The sequence below is a fragment of the Mytilus galloprovincialis genome, chromosome 4, assembly GCF_965363235.1.
Source record: "Mytilus galloprovincialis chromosome 4, xbMytGall1.hap1.1, whole genome shotgun sequence".
In the NCBI taxonomy this organism is placed as follows: Eukaryota; Metazoa; Mollusca; class Bivalvia; order Mytilida; family Mytilidae; genus Mytilus; species Mytilus galloprovincialis.
This window is the reverse complement of record NC_134841.1, coordinates 5,216,733-5,236,935: the sequence shown is the minus strand read 5'-3', so window position 1 is coordinate 5,236,935 and position 20,203 is coordinate 5,216,733. Positions and strand designations below refer to the sequence as shown.

At 31.5% G+C, this 20,203-nt stretch overlaps 2 protein-coding genes across 2 annotated transcripts; one reads left to right on the top strand and one right to left on the bottom strand.

The window, feature by feature from the left end:
• Positions 1 to 153: 153 nt before the first annotated feature.
• LOC143071183 (uncharacterized protein C9orf85 homolog) lies at positions 154 to 5,626 on the bottom strand. Its single transcript, XM_076245338.1, has 4 exons — positions 5,338 to 5,626; positions 2,441 to 2,554; positions 1,061 to 1,143; positions 154 to 417 (listed from the first exon to the last, which is right to left on the bottom strand). Exons 1-4 carry the CDS (start codon positions 5,541 to 5,543, stop codon positions 182 to 184), a joined length of 639 nt encoding a protein of 212 aa, XP_076101453.1. The 5' UTR covers positions 5,544 to 5,626; the 3' UTR covers positions 154 to 181.
• Positions 5,627 to 13,764: 8,138 nt separating this feature from the next.
• On the top strand, positions 13,765 to 19,885 carry LOC143071184 (alpha/beta hydrolase domain-containing protein 17B-like). The gene is made up of 2 exons (XM_076245339.1): positions 13,765 to 14,551; positions 19,284 to 19,885. The coding sequence occupies exons 1-2, from the start codon at positions 13,905 to 13,907 to the stop codon at positions 19,501 to 19,503; spliced, it is 867 nt and encodes a 288-aa protein (XP_076101454.1). The 5' UTR covers positions 13,765 to 13,904; the 3' UTR covers positions 19,504 to 19,885.
• The last annotated feature ends 318 nt before the right edge of the window (positions 19,886 to 20,203 follow it).

The following is a 20,203-nucleotide window of genomic DNA, read 5'->3' as shown; positions in this document are numbered from 1 at the left end:
AGAAAAGTAAACGCATAACAATACGCACATTAAAATTCAGTTCAAGAGAAGTCTGAGTCTGATGTCAGAAGATGTAACCAAAGAAAATAAACAAAATGACAATAATACATAAATAACATCAGACATATATTCTTTAAAAGAAAATTTTTAAGATTTATGTAAATGAGAGACTGCTTTATTATTAAGATGCTTTAACATTGGTAGAACTAAAAGTTACTTTTGAAACCCGTTCAATAATGTCCTTATTAACTGTTGCACATGTTTTCTTATCAGCATTGCTATCACAAAGTTCTTCTTCATCTTCCTCACTTGATTCTCCGAAAGAATCATCATCCAATTTAGTTAATTCTTCCTTCATTTTTTCTTCTATTTCTTCAGCTGTAAGTTTGCCTTGAGCTTGAAGTCTGAGGAATGTCCCTAAAACAGAAACTGATTAGTTAGCTGAAGTCAAGTGACATATAAAATACATCTTTCTAAAAATGTAACTTCAGAAATTTTCAAATTGTTTTTATTTATCCTTCAATATGTAATAGGATAGGTTTTGTAAAAAGACAAGGATATTGCTGCAAAAGTAAAGACTGGGTTAAAATATTATTATAAATGGGCTGAGATTCTTTAAAAATTTATCGAATTAAACTTTTTATCATCATTGTATTATATCTGTACAAAACGAACTGGTTTCAGTGAAATGCAGCAGAAATGAAGATTAATGCTAATACATTTATTAGTTAGGAATCTGATATTAGGAAAAGATCAGGAATAAATATTTTGGTAAGAGCTTAAATTGGCAGCAAATCCTTGAAAGGGGAGTAAAAACTGATATAATTATCAATCCAATGGAAATGTGATTTTTTAGATGTTTGTTCAGTTAAGTTTTAGTGTGCAACATGGCAGCCACATATGAATCTACCCCTTATGAAAAAAAATATTGATACGTTTTGAATCTACTTCTGATGATGAAAGAGTGTTGATATGTTTACAACACAGACTGAACAAAATATTACAACTTTAATTTAGGCCAAATCTTTCTTAGTATTCTGATTTACAAAGATTAACATACTTCTCTTCCTTTCAGATAACATTTCCAAGTCTTGTTTAAGCTGGTTGTCTAAAGACATCTGTTCTGAAGCAGAGGGGCCTGGTCTGAAAAAAGTTATAAAAAATATTTATAAGTAAAACATTAGCATGATTCTTTTCTAAATCAGTATTTCCCTGAGGGTCCATTCAAAATGAAGCCCACATACATGTATATTATTAATAAGTAAAGCCTTCATCCTTTGAAAGTTATTTTACTATAAATTTTATTATCATGACCATTACCAGATTATCCTGAGAACAATTTCTCTAGGTAAACATTTAAGTCATATCTTCCTTTAAAATTTGTATTTGCCTCTAGATTTTACATTTTTGCTGTAAATGAAACACTGCAAATATTGTCTCATTTTAATATATCTGGAATAAAATGATATTTAAACAAAACCTTTCAGTATTTTGGGTCCTCAATGTTCTTCAACTTTTTATTTTTTTATTATCTTTTTTTATTGAAGCATCACTGATGAGTCTTTTGTAAACTCAATCAATGTCTGGTGTACACAATTTAATCCTGGTGTCTAAGATGAGCTTATTTACATTAACAGCTATAATGATTTTGATGTGTGTAAACTTATATATTTGTGTGAAGACTGTTACTCATTTAATTTTACCAAAACAAAAACTTGAAAACTAATTAAAATTACATTTTTAGGTCAAATACAAAAATGTACATGTTCAATAAGTCAGTTTCAGGGTTTGAAATAAGCAGGGGCTCACACGCCAATGGCCCTAAAATTTGGGGTGGGCTACTTAAATTTCTGCTTTTCTTGTATAGGACTATATACATGTATCATGTATATGTGGACTACAAATTTAAGCTGTGGGCTACCATTGCCAAAGTCTTATAATTAAGTTCAATCCCTGCAGTTTCATATCCAATGACATTTATACACTTAAGAGACATGACTATCTGCATCACCTATCAATGCAATAACCAAAATCTTAAAAAGAGTTACATGTACTTTGTATATAATTTCTTTTTTTTATATATTTCAGGAACAAACTAGTATGTACATTGTAGCTATTTGCTTCCTATAAAGTGGAGTCAAAACTCTAATTTTGTCTTAAAATTTAAAAGATCATATCATAGTGAATATGTGTACTAAGTTTCAAGTTGATTGGACTTCAAATTCATCAAAAACTACCTCAACAAAAAACTTGAACCTGAAGCGGGACAGACGGACAAACAAACGGACCAGAAAACATAATGGCCCTTTACTAACGTCGGTGGGGCATAAAAAATGTATACTGGCTTTGCTAGTAATTAATAAAAATAACTACATCTCTTGGCAAAGTCCTTCAGACACAAGATTTATAAAAAGTTTTTTTCATTTTCTTCTGTACTTACTGTGACACAAGTTCTTTTTTACTTCCACATTTTCCACATACATTCAGTGCACTAATACAAGGCATACACACTATGTAATAGGCTTTCTTTACAGTTTTCTGTTCACATCTTGTACTGGAATAGAAATACATGTACAAACTGCATTGTGCTTAGATTCTATAACATTTTTTTAAAACCAATAAAGATAACGAGTTGACACACTAAAATGTCTCCTTGAGTCAGTTGGTTTTGCTTACACTCACCATTTTCAATAATCACAAAAGAAACAGTTTTCAAAATGACAACAGTATTTCAAATGAATTCAGTCACTTAAATTTGGAAAGCCTAAAAGTATTTTAGCATGAATATATGATAAAGGTTTTATTTTTCAAAGCATTTTGAATTTATTCATTTAATACATACATTTTGTATTCAGTCTGAAGGCAGGAATTAGAAATTCAATGGTCTGGAGGGGCAGACTGATGTGTGTACATGAACGTGTGAAATGCAAGGGATTTCATCATCTGATGCGAGAAAATACCGTTTGAACCAGACACATAGAAAAATTTCTGTTGTCAATGACAGAAATAAGTGTGTGTAAAAGTAAGCCATACATTATACTATTGTTTCAGAAAAAGGGAGAAGGTTTGGTACCATTAAAATGTTTAATCCCGCTGCAAATGTTCGCACCTGTCCTAAGTCAGGAATCTGATGTACAGTAGTTGTCGTTTGTTAATGTAATTTATACCTGTTTCTCGTTCTTTTATATAGATTAATAGACTGTTTTCCTGTTTGAATGGTTTTACACTTGTAATTTTGGGGCCCTTTATCATGTTTACAGCTTGTTGTTCGGTGTGAGCCAAGGCTCCGTATTGAAGGCCGTACATTTGCCTATAATGGTTTACTTTAATAAATTATTATTTGGATGGAGAGTTCTCATTGGCACTCATACATGTCATACCACATCTTCCTATGTCTATGTTCATATACTTTTTGAACACCTTAGATTTAGGACAAGAATAGACATTAGACATTAGACATTAGACATTATTTTATTAAACCAATCATGGGCCCTTGTCGGGCAAGATACAAAAAACATCATAATAAAATGATTATATAAACATTAGTGAAATACACAATAAGTAATACACAAATAATAAATTGATAATATGAGCAATGTAGGATATAATTAAGGTAAGAGGCATTGAGTGCAATGAGATCGATTTAATATTAAAAGAATATGATATAAAGTTTATTACAGTGACTTGACTGTTAGTGTTGCTATTCACCAATTGCAACTTATTCAAAATTCTGACCAAATTGCAATTTGTTTTATAAAATCAAACTGTTCAACTGGTCAGATATTTGAACTAACTGCTGTAGAAAACCACAGTCAAATAGGGAAAGTGCAAGGTGATAAAATAAAATATACTTACAATCCTATAAGACTTTAACTCCACATTAATGATGTTGTGACAAAATCAGTTTATCAGTTTGTATAGGTATATTATAGTCATTTCCATACTGAAGGAACTGTTATTATTTTGAATTGCTATAAAAATGTCCAAACTAAGCTTTCATATAGTTTTTCTTTCTGAAAGTATTCTATATTCATAAGAATCAGACATTATGTGAATTAAAACATTTCATCTTCAGTAAAATATGTGTAAAATTGCAATATGTTTGTAGGAAGTGTCCATGGGGAGATAATCATTTTTTCTTTCAAAAAGTCTTTATCTAAAAGAATAATATTTTAGGTTATCTCCCCATGGAAACAAATCAAAAGCATATTGTTATTTCACACATATTTTACTGAATATATGATGTTTTATTCAAAAAATTATATCTGATTCTTATGAATATAGAATACTTTTAGAAAGAAAAACTATATGAAAGCTTAGTTTGGACATTTTTTTATAGCAATTCAAAATAATAACAGTTCCTTCAGCATGGAAATGACTATAATATACCTATACAAACTGATAGACTTATTTTGTCACAGCATCAATAAAGTGGAGTAAAAGTCTTATAGGATTGTAAGTATGTTTTATTTATCACCTTGCACTTTCACATTTTGGCTGAACGATTTGTTCAATATTGTGACCAGTTGAACAATTTGGTTAAATAAAACAAATTGAAATTTGGTCAAAATTTTGAATGAGTTGCAATAGCTGGATAGCAACACTTACAGTCAAGTCACTGTAATACGGAGAGAAAAAAAAAAAAGAAAAGTAAAAATAGAACCAGGAATATAGTATCTCATTCTGCAGTAGTTCTCCTCATGATCAGTGCACAGCAGTGAGGAACTTTTACATCACAACAATGCAAAGGTCATCAAGGGGAGGTCCTTCAGAACTAGCTACAGATATATGAGATTACTCCAATAGTGATTCTCCTCATGTTTATGCACAGCAGCAAGGGTTGACATTGCTACTGGGCAATATTCATCAAGGGAAGGTGCTCTAGAATTCACTATATAGAGAAAATATAAAGTTCAAATTACAAGTAGTAGAGGGAGATAAATCCCATTAAAACTTTTCAAATTTCTTAATGAACATGCATAATTCTGATAATAAATTCTCATCTTCATTATTCATTAACCATATCAGTTTTTGGTTAGTGTCAAGATTTTTAAAATTCTTGCAGCAATTATTTATCAATGTTATCATGTCTTTCCTTTGGTCCGATAAACTATCACAGTTGAAAAGAAAATGTGTTTCATCTTCGACCTCATTACTACAACATCTCTTACATATTCTATTGTCGGGGAGTATTACTGTATCTACCTCTCTCTATAAGTAAACGGTGAGCAGATATGCGAAATATTTATTTCCATGTGGGAAAGGCAAGATAATTCATTTACTTCTTTTAAGTGGCCAGAATTTTTAATTCAAATATCTTTTATTTGTTTTTCTTACCATTTCTTAGGAGTTGTAAGAGGTTTATACTTTTTGTATTTTACTTTCCAGTCTATAACTTCTTTACATCTTTCACATAATCCATTTCGGTCCAATTTATTTATATCTTTTGTTCGTTTTGAAGTGTCATGTAAGTCATTTTTAAAAACAGTTTTATTCTGATGTTTTTGTGTGCCCTTCTTGTGATTCCCTCGTTGCGTGCTCATTATTTACAACACTGTTGCGAAATATTATTCAATTCTCAATTCTGAAGCACGACCGGAAATGTTGTTGTAAAATTTGGCGATACGGAGAAAATTATGTCTGATAACCGGTAAGAAAGAATGGAAATAATACGCCACCACGTATCAGGTTAAAGTTGGAGTTTGGTATTTTTGAAGATGACACGTTTTTAAAAGAACTGTCTGGGTTATGTTTGAAAGAAAGGATTCGGCCGAGTTTATTATTTGTTCTGTTATGTCAAAGTATTTCATATTGTATAGTCATTTTGTACCTTGCTATTGTCAAAAGCCTTAGAAAATTCCATGATAATGAGATCTTATTGTATGTTCTTGTCATTGTTTTCTGATAATTCATGAATAAGACTTGAAACGATAACTTGGGACTCACATGATCGCTTTGTCCTAAATCCATGTGTAACTCATAAAGTGTTATTTATTTCCAGATGCCAGTTGTATCATGCTGCTTGCAAAGATATGTTCAAGAAACTTGCAAGCCGCTATGCATGTTAATAGTTATAAAAGGTACCAGGATTATAATTAAATACCGCAGATGCACGTTTCGTCTACATGTAGTCGTGCTTCCCATGTATTTAAATAAACACAAACACGTTGATAGGTCTTAGGTTCTTTATTTCATCAGAATTGATGTTAATATTCTAACAAAAATGACCCTGAAATAATAACAATATAATTCTTATACAATTCAATCAGTAGTAATTATCAATTACTATAAAATCAATATATCTATATGCATAGAAGAAAACTGTAGATTTCCTTTGCCCTTAAAATAATAGTATTACAAGCTACACAAAACGATATTACACCATTCCGAATTCTGTATTAAATAAGTACATTCTATATTTCTCTGTATTTAGTGCATTGTGAAATATGCAACGACAGACTAAGTTCACAGCTAATACATAGCTACGCTTGTAGTATCATACCAAAAATAGTTAGTTTAACATAATAATAACACGCAATTGTAAGTGCAAACAAGACATTCCGTTTTGCAACAGTTACACAAAGCAGACAATACATTTAAGCAAAGCAACATAAAAGTAACATGAACAATACAAACTGTATACATATAAACATACCTCACATGTAGTGCAAAGGTCTTTTCACCAACTGATTGATTTGAATCAGTTTACATTCTGTTTCAATAATATAACCTGAAGACAAAATATTAAAATCATAGAAACCTTATTTATACTGCTAGATTAGAATAATCAGTTATCTATCCTTAAATCTGGTTAATCAAATATTTACTTGTATTAACTTTAAAGAAGTATAAAATCATTTAACGCTCACTCATACAAACTGTTAAAATAGATTATATATTAATGTTACTAGAAATTAAAGTATAAATCATACTTTTACCAGTTTTATGTAGAATTTATATAGTTTATTAAATCTTACAAATAAAACTATATTATCAAGTTTATCTTTATTACTTTGTTTACTCATAACTTTACTATTTAATCAATCGCACACACCTTTCATAATACGGTCACCTATTCATACAATTATACACTTATATATCACTCATTCTTGAACATTAAAACTTGAATGTTATTGTAATGAATATATTAGTAATAAACTGACCTTATAAAAGAATATGAAAGTCCTAGACTATTTCAATATCAAATTAAAGATATAACAACTTCCAATAGAGCTGAAGAAAATGGCTACCACTTCATATAAATATTTTAGCCAAGTGACCAGAACAAAGAATAGTTAAACAAAAGATTCCCGCCTAAATCATACTGACCAATAGAAAAGATATAAACAATAAGAAATGTTCTACAGTGGCGGATTCAGGGGGGGGCGTAGAGGGCGTACGCCCCCCCTTTGCTCGGACTTTTTTTTTTTTTTTTTGTAAAATTATTTTATCAGACTAGACTTCGTGAACTTTGCCATTTCCCGAGTATTTAATTTTTATACGACAATTCTTTACTTAATATAAAGATATTTTTCGGTGGTATTTACTGATTGTCAAAGTCATGTGATTTGCTATGGTGGAGTTGACCAGTGCGTTGAAAAAACGGCACACGACGGTCATTTTGAAATTAAAATTACAGTAATAAACATTGCTTAGGCTGAGGATGTCATGACAATCAGGAAACCTTCAAAGCAACACAGGATTGAGCAAGAACGTATTGACTTCTATTTCACTATTCCACCAAACAGAAAGTAATAGTAAATACTCTATAGACTATTGCACCCTCAAGAAAAAGAAATTCCACAATATTATTTACCTACGAAAACATGTTTAACCCCAAATGCACCAGCTTATTTTATAAATAACAAATTGAATAAAGAACCCCTGTCACCCCGCCTCATTTTTGCGCTTGTTCCAAGTCAGGAGCCTCTAGACTTTGTAAGTCTTGTATTATTTTATTTTTAGTTTCTTGTGTACAATTTGGAAATTAGTATGGCGTTCATTATCACTGAACTATATTTGTTAAGGGACCAGCTGAAGGACGCCTCCAGGTGCGGAAATTTCTCGCTACATTGAACACCTGTTCGTGACCTTCTGCTGTTGTTTTTTTGTGGTCGGGTTGTTGTCTCTTTGACACATTCCCCATTTCCATTCTCAATTTTAGTATAAGCTCTATAAGAATTTCAAGTCTCAGGTACGAACCATTTGATTTGAGGAGACAGTCTTAGATATTTGAGAGAGAAAAATTGACTCTGATTCTTGCCTTAAACAAAAATTCTGAACCGTATCTGGATTAAAAACAATAGTCTTGTCCAGTTTTTTGCTATTAAAAACGAAAATTTCCAACAAAATTATTTAGCATGAAATAAACATGATGAAAAAAACGGGCGTAGTTTTTTTGGGGCCGGGGTTTGCGTGTCTGACTTGAATGTCTGTTTCGCCGGACTTATATATATTGAATACTTTGTAACCTGCCTACTGGGTGTGACCTTTATGTCTCCATTTGTCGACCATCAGTCTAAATTCGTTGTCATTTCAGACATTTTCGTAATCTTTGGGGGATTTGGAACCCCTCACTTCCGTTCTCTAAGTTATGTTGGGTGAAACATATATCAATCAAACATTTTGATAAAAACTGCTTGTTTGTCTTTTTTAACTCGTGTTGGTCGTATTGTAAATTTCATCGAATGTCCATGTCCATAAAAAAATGTCCAACCCTTACACTTTTAATACAGCAACTATAAAATATACATGCCCCAAGCCAGGAACCGTTTAAATTGTGCATATTACACTTATTTTATGTTTTTAGCCGAAAAAAGGTCCCAAAAATTTTTCGCCTCGCTTCGCTCGGCGACATTTATAATCTTCGCCCCCCCTTTACAAAATCCTGGATCCGCCCCTGTTCTACCTGAGTAAACTAGCATATTACAAATTATAATAACTGTAAATAGGATATATCCAGTATATATATTCTAATAACATAAAATCTTAAATAACATAAAACATAAAAATATAGCTCTACCACATACATAAGACTTAATAGTTATAAAGGCAAACAAAAAGTACTGACTACTGGGCTGATGATACCCTCGGGAGGTCTGTGGTTACCTGGAAGCTCACAAGGAAGCTATCAAACCAAGAGTCCCAAATGGTGAAGTTGAAATCATCTCTTCGTATATTTTACGGACGCCATCACGAATTGGTTGACCGTTATGGAATAATCGTTTTACAGATTATATCGGATATGTTCCTTACATCGTAACTACAACCCCCTTCCCTTTCATGAATTTGACCTACCGAATTAGACTATTTACCGGATTTGTTATAACATGAGCAACACGACCGGTGCCACATGTGGAGGAGGATTTGCCTACCCTTCCGGAGCATCTGAGATCACCCCTAGTTCAGTTTTGGTGGGGTTCGTGTTGTTTATTCTTTAATTTTCTATGTTGTGTCATTTGTACTATTGTTTGTCTGTTTGTCTTTTTCATTTTTAGCCATGGCGTTGCCAGTTTATTTCCGATTTATGAGTTTGACTGTCCCTCTGGCATCTTTCGTCCCTCTTTTACCTGGGTTATGTTAATCCCTTATTTTGAATACAGGCGTTTTCAATATCGATTTTTAGTTTTTTAGTGCCTGCATTTTGCACAAAATATTGTATTAATAAAATAAATGACAAAAATTAAAATCATATGTAACGAAAATCAAAACACAACTCTTATAAGTTACCATTGTTTAAATGTAAATGATTTGATTCATTAGTTATTTTCCTATATAAAAAAAGGACATGGACGCTTTTACCTTGGAATAGTGATTACTTCTTCTTTGTATAAGCTTCATAAAGACAGGAACGCCTCTAATAATATTAGAGTATATAAGGGTAATTTTGTGTAGAGTTTTTGTTTTATATAACTATGTACTGCACACTATGTGAAAGGTTTTTAGTATATATATTTTGTTGTTGTGACTTTTAAAGTTATATATACAGATATTGCTTTTAATTTGTTTATTATTATAATCTTATCTTATTTACATGTGTGTGCATTATGCATGTCAATGACAATAAAATTATAAAAATAATAGATGCTTATATGGGTGTAATTTACATAGGGAATTTATGTTGTTTCAGTTTTTAAAACTTATTTATGCTTTTATAAAATAAAAAAAGCAGCTTGGGCTTACATATTATAAGAATTTGAATTGAGCAACTACTTAAAATATTGATCAATGCTTAAAATCTAAAACATCTCTTTCATTTCATATTGATAAAATATCTGACTTTACTCAGTATGATAAAAATTGTATTAAAATTATATATTGAATTCAAAATTCATTATGTGCCATATTTTAAGATATTTGTCTTATTGCGGATACGGATTACAATATAAAGATAATCTAGCCAAATTTCCATAAAATAGGATAATAAAAAGGATAGAAAATTAAAAACGTCTAAAAGAAAAATTAAGATCATTCATTATCATCTGAAATGGTGAATGATTACATGGACTAGAATTCCTAGGAAATTAGTGTGGGCCAACATAAATTATGGGATATAACTAAAAATACTAGTTAATTTTGTAACCATGGACTTTTATTCAAGATTTTAAGATTTTATTTGAACACTCAGACACAGATACATGTGTAACATGAGGTCATATATAATAGCATTAATTAAATTGGACGAAGTAAACATGTGGTATCAATAACATAGATATAGCATATAGATATATATAACAATAATATACAAGTAGGTTTTTTCAACATTTTCAGAACATATTGGCAATGTTTTATACTAGTAATATGTGTTCACTTGGACTTATTTCACCAGGACAAATTTATTTCTTACAAAAGCACATTAACACATTGACGGAATGTATAAGTATTGAACCAAAAGATTACCAAAAATATTTTCTACAAAATGACCAGAAAATGAGAACTTTCCCAATTTTCTTGTTTTGCTTGCTCTTACCTGACCGATCACCAGGATATCCTACCATAGATATGAGGCGGCTGCGTGTCAATTTTTTTTTTATAAAATCCGGAGTTAAAAGTCGGTTATACCTGGGAACAGTTATAAGTCAATATATATATGTTACAGTAAATAGGTGAAATTAGGAATTACATGTAATCACTAAAATTTAGGGATTACATGTAATTCCTGATGCACTTAGTAAATACATGTAATTCCTGAAACTGCCCAGTATTTACCAGTAATTACTAACTTTAAAACGAAATTTTACAGCTATTTACTAACCGTTGACAATGACATTTATTCGTCTATTCGTGTACTACTGTAAGCAAATTATGCTCATCTGCACAATATTATTTGATTCAATGATATCAGTTTAAAAATTAAATACAAACATAATGTACCCTTGCTAAATTTATTAACATATTTGAAAATATTTATTTGATTTTTTTGGAAATGTTTTATTTCTGTGATACGTAATTAAACATATTCATGTACTGTACACTTTCTATTGAAAGATCTTTTTTAAAAACACATATGAAACTGTGTCAATTAACTGAACTATCGCAGCAGTCTTTAGTTGTTTAGCAAGCAAATTTCATTTTAAACTCACAACCTAACAAAACGATGATCAATCTGAAAACAAAAACAAGAATAACCTGAAAAAATTGCCAGAATTTGTTTAGGGATCGTAGCTATCAAAGATTTAACTTGATCTTGAATCTAAAAGATCTGCAAATGATTAAAACATTGTGAGCCAATGCTCTGTGTTGAAGGCCGTACATTGACCAATAATGGGTTATTTTTGCAAATTGTAACTTGGAGAGAGAGCTGTGTCATTGGCGCTCATACCACATCTGCTTGTATCTATAAAACAAAAACCTTGAATTCCAGTGCATTATAACTTTCATGTAGTTTTCAAAATTTGAATGTTGTAGGGTTAAATATATATTGATTTTGTTTGTCAAATGTTTTTTTTTACTTTTTGCAATTTCAGTTGGCCTTTATCTTAAAAGTAAAATAATTAAAATACCGAACTCAAACGATATTTAGAGACGGAAAGTCCTCTAACTTTCACCTTCAACTGGTAAATTGAAAAGCTGAAACATATCAAATGAATGGAAAACAAACCGTAATATTTCTGACTTGGTACATGCATTTTCCTGTGTAGACAATGGTGGAGTAAATAATTCCTAGGTAGTCGGTGCTAAAAGTAGAGCAGGATCTGCTAACCCATCAGCAGCACCAACTGTCACCCACATACTGCTGTGTGGTTCATGTTCCTTAGTCTTTAGTTATATTTGATTCTCCAACCGAATAGCTTAATAATTAAGGCTTGGCATTTAGACTAAAGGCCTATCAAAATTGACCAAGGCTTTAATATTAAGAACCTTGCATATGTGGTACATTGTTTGACTCTTTCAGTATTCGGAGTTTTTGAAAGCCTTATTGCTGACTGCCATAGCATAAAATGCTACTTGTACATGTATATGTATTCATTCCAATTGATACTTTATAGCGTGTCTTTCTATGTTGTGATGTTACACTATTGTTTCAGATAAGGGAGAAGGTTTGGTACCATTCAAACGTTTTATCAGGCTGCAATTGGTTGCACCTGTCCTAATAGTTATCAAAGGTACCTAAGTCAGGAATCTGATGTTCAGTAGTTGTCGTTTGTTGATGTGGTTTATAAGTGTTTCTCGTTTTCTACATAAATTAGACCGTTGGTTTTCTCGTTTGAATAGTTTTACACTATTAATTTTTGCGGCCCTTTATAGCTTGATGTTCATTGTGAGCCAAGGCTCCATGTTGAAGACAATACGTTGACCAATAACACTTTACTGATAAATTGTGACTTGAATTGATAGTTGTCTCATTGGCACTTATCTTCCTATATCTATTAAACAAATTCCTGTACGTGAAAATATTCAAATATTAAGATGATGCTTATGATTTCAAGACAATTACCGCTTTTCTACGTTGCTCAACTCAGTGTTTCTGTGTTTCAAAAAAGTACCGTTATAAATGATTATCAACAGTACTCTTACATGTCTTGAGTAACAAAACCCATCAACAATGTCAATTACATTACCATAAAAATACCAATCTTCTTCTACCCTTACATAACCACATAGATTCTAAATAACATCATTTGTGCGATGGAATTGTTAAACTCCATTTACGAGTGTACAACAAAATTGTGTCGAATAAAATTGAAAGTGGAAATGTGACAAAGAGACAACAACCCTACCAAAGAGTAAAAAAATCAGCCACTGGCCTACAATGGTTTGATGTTTTAAATTTTATAATAGTACTTTTACAGAATCAGGGTTTTTGAATTATGTCAAAGATATTAACAAAAATATCAAGTTAGTAAATAGCTGTAAAAATGACAAAATAAATCAGTGATTACCTGTAATCACTGAACCAATCAGTAAATACATGTAATTACTAAATTGACTAGTAATTACAGGTATTTACTGAATTGTTTAGTAATTACATGTAATTCCTAATTTCATCTATTTACTGTAACATATATATGTGTTCCCTGATTATACGAATAAAACTTAAAAGGGATTTGTGGTGCTTTGTATAATCAAAGTTTTTTTGGTAAACAGTGATATTTCTTCTCAATACATATTAGAAAAACAAATAATGATTATATATGAACGACTTGTACATAAGATTGTCATGTTTTATTTTATAAAAATTTACAAATTATAACATATTTTTTGCAGTCTTGTTTTTGAAAACCATCCCATGAAAAGTTATTGATATCCGGTGTGAATGACGTCACGAAAATTAAAAGGAAAGAAAGACAATCTGTTTTCTGCTCTTCACAAAGTAACGATTTTAAACACAATTAAGCCGAGTTCATGGTCAGAGTAAACTGTAAAGACTTCTCTCTTCATTAGATTACCCAGTGTTCACAGACATGAATAGTCTGTCATTAAGCGAACTGTGCTGTTTGTTCTGCTGTCCACCATGTCCATCACGAATCGCAGCTAAACTGGCATTTTTGCCTCCTGAACCAACATATTCATTAGTTCCTGATGAAACAGGCTCAAAATTCAGTCTTCACTTAACAGAAAGAGCTGAGTGGCAATATTCACAGCGCGAATTAGACTGTATAGAAGTGTTCTACACTAGAACCACAAAAGGAAACCGTATTGCTTGTATGTTTGCTAAATGCTCACCAAATGCTAAGTACACATTATTATTCAGTCATGGCAATGCAGTAGACTTGGGACAGATGAGCAGCTTTTACATAGGACTTGGTTCTCGCATAAACTGTAATATATTTAGTTATGATTATTCCGGTTATGGTGGAAGTTCTGGGAAACCATCAGAGAAAAACCTGTATGCTGATGTTGATGCAGCGTGGAATGCTTTAAGAACCAGATTTGGCATTAACCCCCAGAATGTTGTTTTATATGGACAAAGTATAGGCACTGTACCAACTATAGATTTGGCATCCCGATATGAAGTTGGTGCAGCTGTTCTTCATTCACCACTGACTTCAGGAATGAGAGTTGCATTTCCTGATACGAAGAGAACTTGGTTTTTTGATGCATTTCCAAGGTATGATTTGATAAAATTTAGCATTTTCTCTGAAGATGCTGGCTGGTAATTTTGTTTGTTTGGTACATGTAAGTCCTTTCATACAACTTTAATGAAATGAAAGGACTTAGAACAGTTACTCATGAATATCATATGAAATCAAATCAAATATCTATAGCTTAAGCCATGATTGCACCTTACCAGATAGCGTGAATGGAAGCTGAATTGATATATTTTTTTTAATCCATTCATGTCCATTAGATGTTCGTTTTATCCGTCAAAGACTTTTTCGGTTCCTCCGAAAATTTTGAGCATGTTGAAAACTTTGAACAGACATCCAGCGAAAAAAATTTTTCTTTCAGCGTCAGGTAGGTGTCTGTTTTTTATGGCACTTATCCGTATATTTCCGTTTTATATCTGTTTAACTTGCTAGTAATGATTGACAGGTATGAACATTGGTGAATAGATGTGGAGGCTCCGGCGGGGAGCATAATGTTGAATAGAAAATGATAGTTTAATTAATTTGTTTACAAACTTCAGACATACATGTACTACAATAAACTATTAAAACTATAATACAGGATCAAGTTTTATTTGTGATAGATGGCTTAACATTTTTATGAAACTTCAATTGAAAATCGTCCTGGTTGTTATTATGTTCAGTTGAATAAAATTAACCCTTTCACCGATAGCTGCCCAAACAGAAGCTATTCTGAGACAATGGCTTCCCTGGCTACTATTACTCAAGTGGGAGATCTTCATAATAAATGTCAATAAAAGCTTGTCTGTAGTTATTTGTGTCTTTATTTCATTCACTAACACCATGTTCACAGTTTTGTTCATGTTTTGATTTATGTTTTCTTCATAAAATATTCAAATTTTCAAATTTTCGGCATTAGCTAGGTGAAATTCTCAAAATTCTGCTCTGTGACCCCAAATGGTATTTTTTTACCCAAAACGGCAATATTTTGAAAAATTTAATGAGGCTGTACAAATTTCTTACACTGAACGATGTCCATTCCAAGTGTTTTGTACATGTCATGAAACGACATTTTATGTCAAAAAAGTATACTAGTTTGGCTTCAATTCTTCCATTTTCTTTCAAAAAAAAATGTACCCTCATTTCTAATTCTCGTAAATTCCGTAAACTTCCTCTGATTTTGACACGGTTTTCTACAAACAGAAGCGCCATGTTTACACTTTCATTCGGGTATTCAACAAAGAAAGATAACTCATGTTTGCACTGTTTTTAGCGGGAAATATAAAAGAGGCATTCCGATACAGGTAAAACGGGACTCATCGTCAGCTGTCTGCAGCGTAAATCCCGGTAAACCTTGACTCATTGGCGCAAGGGTTAAATATTTACGATTAGCATTGTTAAAAATCGTCTTTTTCATTTGTATAACAACTTCACATACATGTAAAAGTTAATCTCTTATTCAGTTTTCATTAGCTAGTTTATTGAAGTTTTATTCAATATTTAAAATGTATCTATCCTCTATAAATAACAAAATATATGTACAGGTAAAATTTAATTCTTATCAAGCTTGGACATATTCATGATATTTACGACCTTTCACTGATATTGCACAGGTAATATCACAGCAGGTGTTAATTACACAGGGACAACTGTCCGACCAGTCTGACATCTAGACGGATTAAGGCATCCATAAAAATAAGTCTCTACCTGTACTGTGCATCATGTACAAATGTACAGGTCCATTATATGTCCGTTAAAGGTCCAGTAGACAAATTGACCAACAGACTTCTACTGGATAAAACGGATGATGAATGGATAAATTACCGAATGTAAATGAATGTAAAACAATGTAAAACAGACATGTCGATAAAAAATGTCGCTTTAGAAATAGCAGTTATTGGTTTGTCAGATTTCTTATAATAGTGTCATGGATATTTTTGGCTCGACTTCAGAATCATGCTCAGGCATCGTTATTGGTATTTTTGTCTGACATATTTTTTTTATTCATTTTCCACCGCTACGGCCTACCCTTTGGTGGCATTTTGAAGAATTAACTAAAACCAGTTAAATGAAAACTTTTGAATCATTTTTGATAACTATTTAGATCAGGTGTGTGTGATTTACATGTTTTATTATTGCTGCCTTTAATTTTTTGCTTATCTTGTACATTTGTTTTATCTGGTATGCTTTTGTTATGTGTCTGTTTTATGCAGTGCTCATCCGTTGGATTTATGTTTGGTGTCCGTTCTGTCAGGTACATTTCCCTTTCTAGTTTGTTGCATATCCTGTGTGTGTCCGTTAGGAAAGTGTTACACATCCGTTCTATTTGGTCAGTACATCAAAGGATTCTTAACGGATAAAATTTTGTCATGTAAAACTTTATTTTCATTCGTTGACAGTGATATTGTTTGCCTTAAAAAACTGGAGAATAAAGGCTTTTTCCCCTGGAGAAGAATCCTAATATGAAAAAAAAAATGGCTTAAAATTATTCCCAAAAAGACAACATTTTTCCCAAACAGAACAGCCTCGGTAGTTATTGTGCATGAATTCAAACTGAAAAACACTCATATATACATTTTTCATGCCTAAAAAGACTATCTGTGCAGATTTGAGGATCTATTTATGTATCATCACTGACATTAAAGGGTCTTATTTCAAAGCAGGGTTTAACTCTCAATGACTCTTGAAAGAGAGTCTGCAAATTAAAATTTCAGTCAAATTCATGGTTTATTCTAAATTTCCCAATTTGATAAAAATGATGCATATTTTCCAATAAAAAGGGTAGAGGTAGTTTAGAAAAAAGCCAACAATATCACTGGTTGAGAGTCTGTTCGAGCTTTTCGATAAGGTGTGACTACAGCTTTAGGAAAAGGTATCCTGAAGCTGTTGAGTTGTGAAGTTACAAAGGGCAATAATATCAATTGAAAACAGCTATACATTGATAAAAAAAAATATAAGACCATGTCTCACTCTAGCAGCTGACTGAAGCTATAAAGTTACTTTCCTGTCCTTCCTTACGCTTTGCCGACCATCAGAAGTGAAAATACAAATAAGGCCAACATTAAGAATATCTTTGTTTCCCCTTCCCGACTGAGGTTTTCAGGGTATGGGTACATGTAGGTCAGTTAGGCAAATTATTTTATTTTATTCCTTGATATGTTTTTCTATATATTGAATTTGTACAAAATTTAACAGGTTGGGCTCAAGTCACGAAAAGTGGGGTTTCCCCTGTATATAGTGTTCACCACAGTTTTCTGGAGATATAGAACCCCAGTATACAGGGACTTCCTTTTTTCGTATTCATTTTATGGTATGAATTAGTCAAATCTACAAAACCACATCTTTTACATGTTTTATGATAGGAAGTGTGTTTATTAGCATGATTATAATAGCTTAAAAATCAAGCTAATTTCAATTCTACAAAACTGTAATTTGATGCATAACTCACAATGAAACAATTCCTAAGTTCACAAATTCATACCTTAATAAGCTTGATCATCAATTATAAGATGACAAAAAGATAAGTCAATCACTTTGGCATTAAAATCCAATGAATACATTTTTTCAATAGAAATTAGCATAATTCAGTTGCACCTGGTGCATGCAGCTTGGTCAATTGATTGCTTAACAAAAGATTTATATAAGTTTTTTGGGGTGCTAGAAAAAACAAGGATTTACTTATTCATGCTTTGTTGTTCCTATAGAATACTTAAAGTATTTGCAAATTTTACTGATGCAGTTAAAATGTGCCCTTTTGTAAATTTTGGACATAGAACGTGATAAACATTGCCTAAAGTCAGTAAGTAAATGTTTATGTTCATGCAGTGTTTAAAAAATTAAAAATATTTCATTGAAAGGGCAGACTAAAAATTTTCCAAGGTTGAAGACTTAAAAAATAACTTTAGACAATACACACTAAACGTTGAAAGTTTGAAGTTATATGCATTTTTAAGATTCACTGTCGTCAAGTACTTTAAGAAAAAAGTTCTTATTCAAACACACCTAGGCCTACTCTGTTGTTATGAATCATTTAGAATGGTATTTTATTTGCCCAATATACATGTATTTCATTTTTGTACAGTTTAATGTTAGTAAAACAACATGTAGCATAAATACAGAAAAAAACCCAGAATCTGAAGTGAATATTTATAATAAAAAAGTTTTCAAGACGAAAAGTCAACTCAAACAAGCCTGAACTTCAGAACATATAAACGTGTATTCAACTTTTTTCTTTTTGATGAAATTATTGCCCATCATTAGGCTTTTTATTGAAAAAAAACCTGTCACCTGGAGCAAGGATGTAAATTATAACTTTAAAAGATCAATCTATTTCAATTTATATATCTGAATAATGTGATTTATTTTTCAGCAGAATTCGCACATATATATATATATGCCAAAAAAATCCACTTGTATTTGCACCGTTACCGGCACCACAATCAACTGTTTTATGAAAATTTGTTTATAATTTACAACTATCTAGAATCTTCCTACTAATAATAATTTAATTAAAAAGAGGTATACATGTATAAGACACATAAAATCATAAATTTCGCACATGATTTATTAAACTGTAGGAGAACAAAGAAACAAATGAAAACAAATCAAATTTACAAATTGGGCTTTTTCACTTTCTCTATCAAAGAGTTCCATTTCTTTTGTTCAATTTTAACTGGATATCTACCAGCTGTGTCTTGGACATTGTACATTGTACTTAGACTCAAATTCTTTTTTTTAAATGCAAGCTACAGTTCTTTCAATTCTCTATTTCAGTATAGAAAAAGTTCCAAAGATAACCTCTCCAGTGCTTGTGATTCATGGAACAGAAGATGAGGTCATAGATTTCTCACATGGTTTACAAATACACGAACGATGTCCACGAGCTGTAGAACCATTGTGGGTGGAAGGAGCTGGACACAATGATGTTGAGCTGTATGGACAGTATCTTGATCGACTGAAACAGTTTATTAATTCAGAATTAGCACTAAACTGATTAGCAGTTCTGATTATGTTCATATCAAAATTTTAATAGAAACATATTGTGACTTATGTATTTTCAGGTACAATGTCTGAGATATTGTTTGTTCAGAATTTAAAATGTGAATTGCATGAACAAGGATAATTTATATTTTGCAATTTTCAGCAGTTCTTTAACATGTTTAACTCATTTCATTGTCAAATTTGAAAAAGGGTATATGTTTTTTTTTAAAAGAACATTTGTATACTATACAAGTAGATCATTATGTATGTATGATTGAACAATGCCAGCAATCTCAGTATATATACCTTTTTCATGATTAGGAAGCATATACATGATATATTTTACAAAACCTGAAAAAAACTTGAGTATTAAAGTACATGTATGACAAGATACATGTAAATCATTATTTTGATAGATACTACAGAAAATAATCATACAATGGTTAGATTGTTCAGAAACTGTTAATTTACTTCAGTTATGTGGCAGGTCAGTCATGTTTCTGTAGTGCATTTAAGTAGGGCAGAGTTTATATTTGTAAAACAATTATAGTGCTGAGGTAGGGATGATATTTGCATGATTTGTAGGATTATTAATCCCCTGATTTTCAAATTACAGTATTGTTTTCCTCTAGACTGTGTTTGTTGGTTGTCAATTTCATGTTATATGTTTATCTTGTACATGGCTATTAGCATGATCAGTAAGACTTTTTGAC

Excerpts from the sequence above, each read along its gene's own strand:
- LOC143071183 (XM_076245338.1), bottom strand. The coding sequence starts at position 5,543 with ATGAGCACGCAACGAGGGAATCACAAGAAGGGCACACAAAAACATCAG. Across the intron at positions 2,555-5,337 it reads CTTACAACTCCTAAGAAATG|TACAAGATGTGAACAGAAAA; the intron begins GTAAGAAAAACA and ends TTTCTATTCCAG. Across the intron at positions 418-1,060 it reads GTTATCTGAAAGGAAGAGAA|GGACATTCCTCAGACTTCAA; the intron begins GTATGTTAATCT and ends TTTCTGTTTTAG.
- LOC143071184 (XM_076245339.1), top strand. The coding sequence starts at position 13,905 with ATGAATAGTCTGTCATTAAGCGAACTGTGCTGTTTGTTCTGCTGTCCA. Across the intron at positions 14,552-19,283 it reads TTTTTTGATGCATTTCCAAG|TATAGAAAAAGTTCCAAAGA; the intron begins GTATGATTTGAT and ends TCTCTATTTCAG.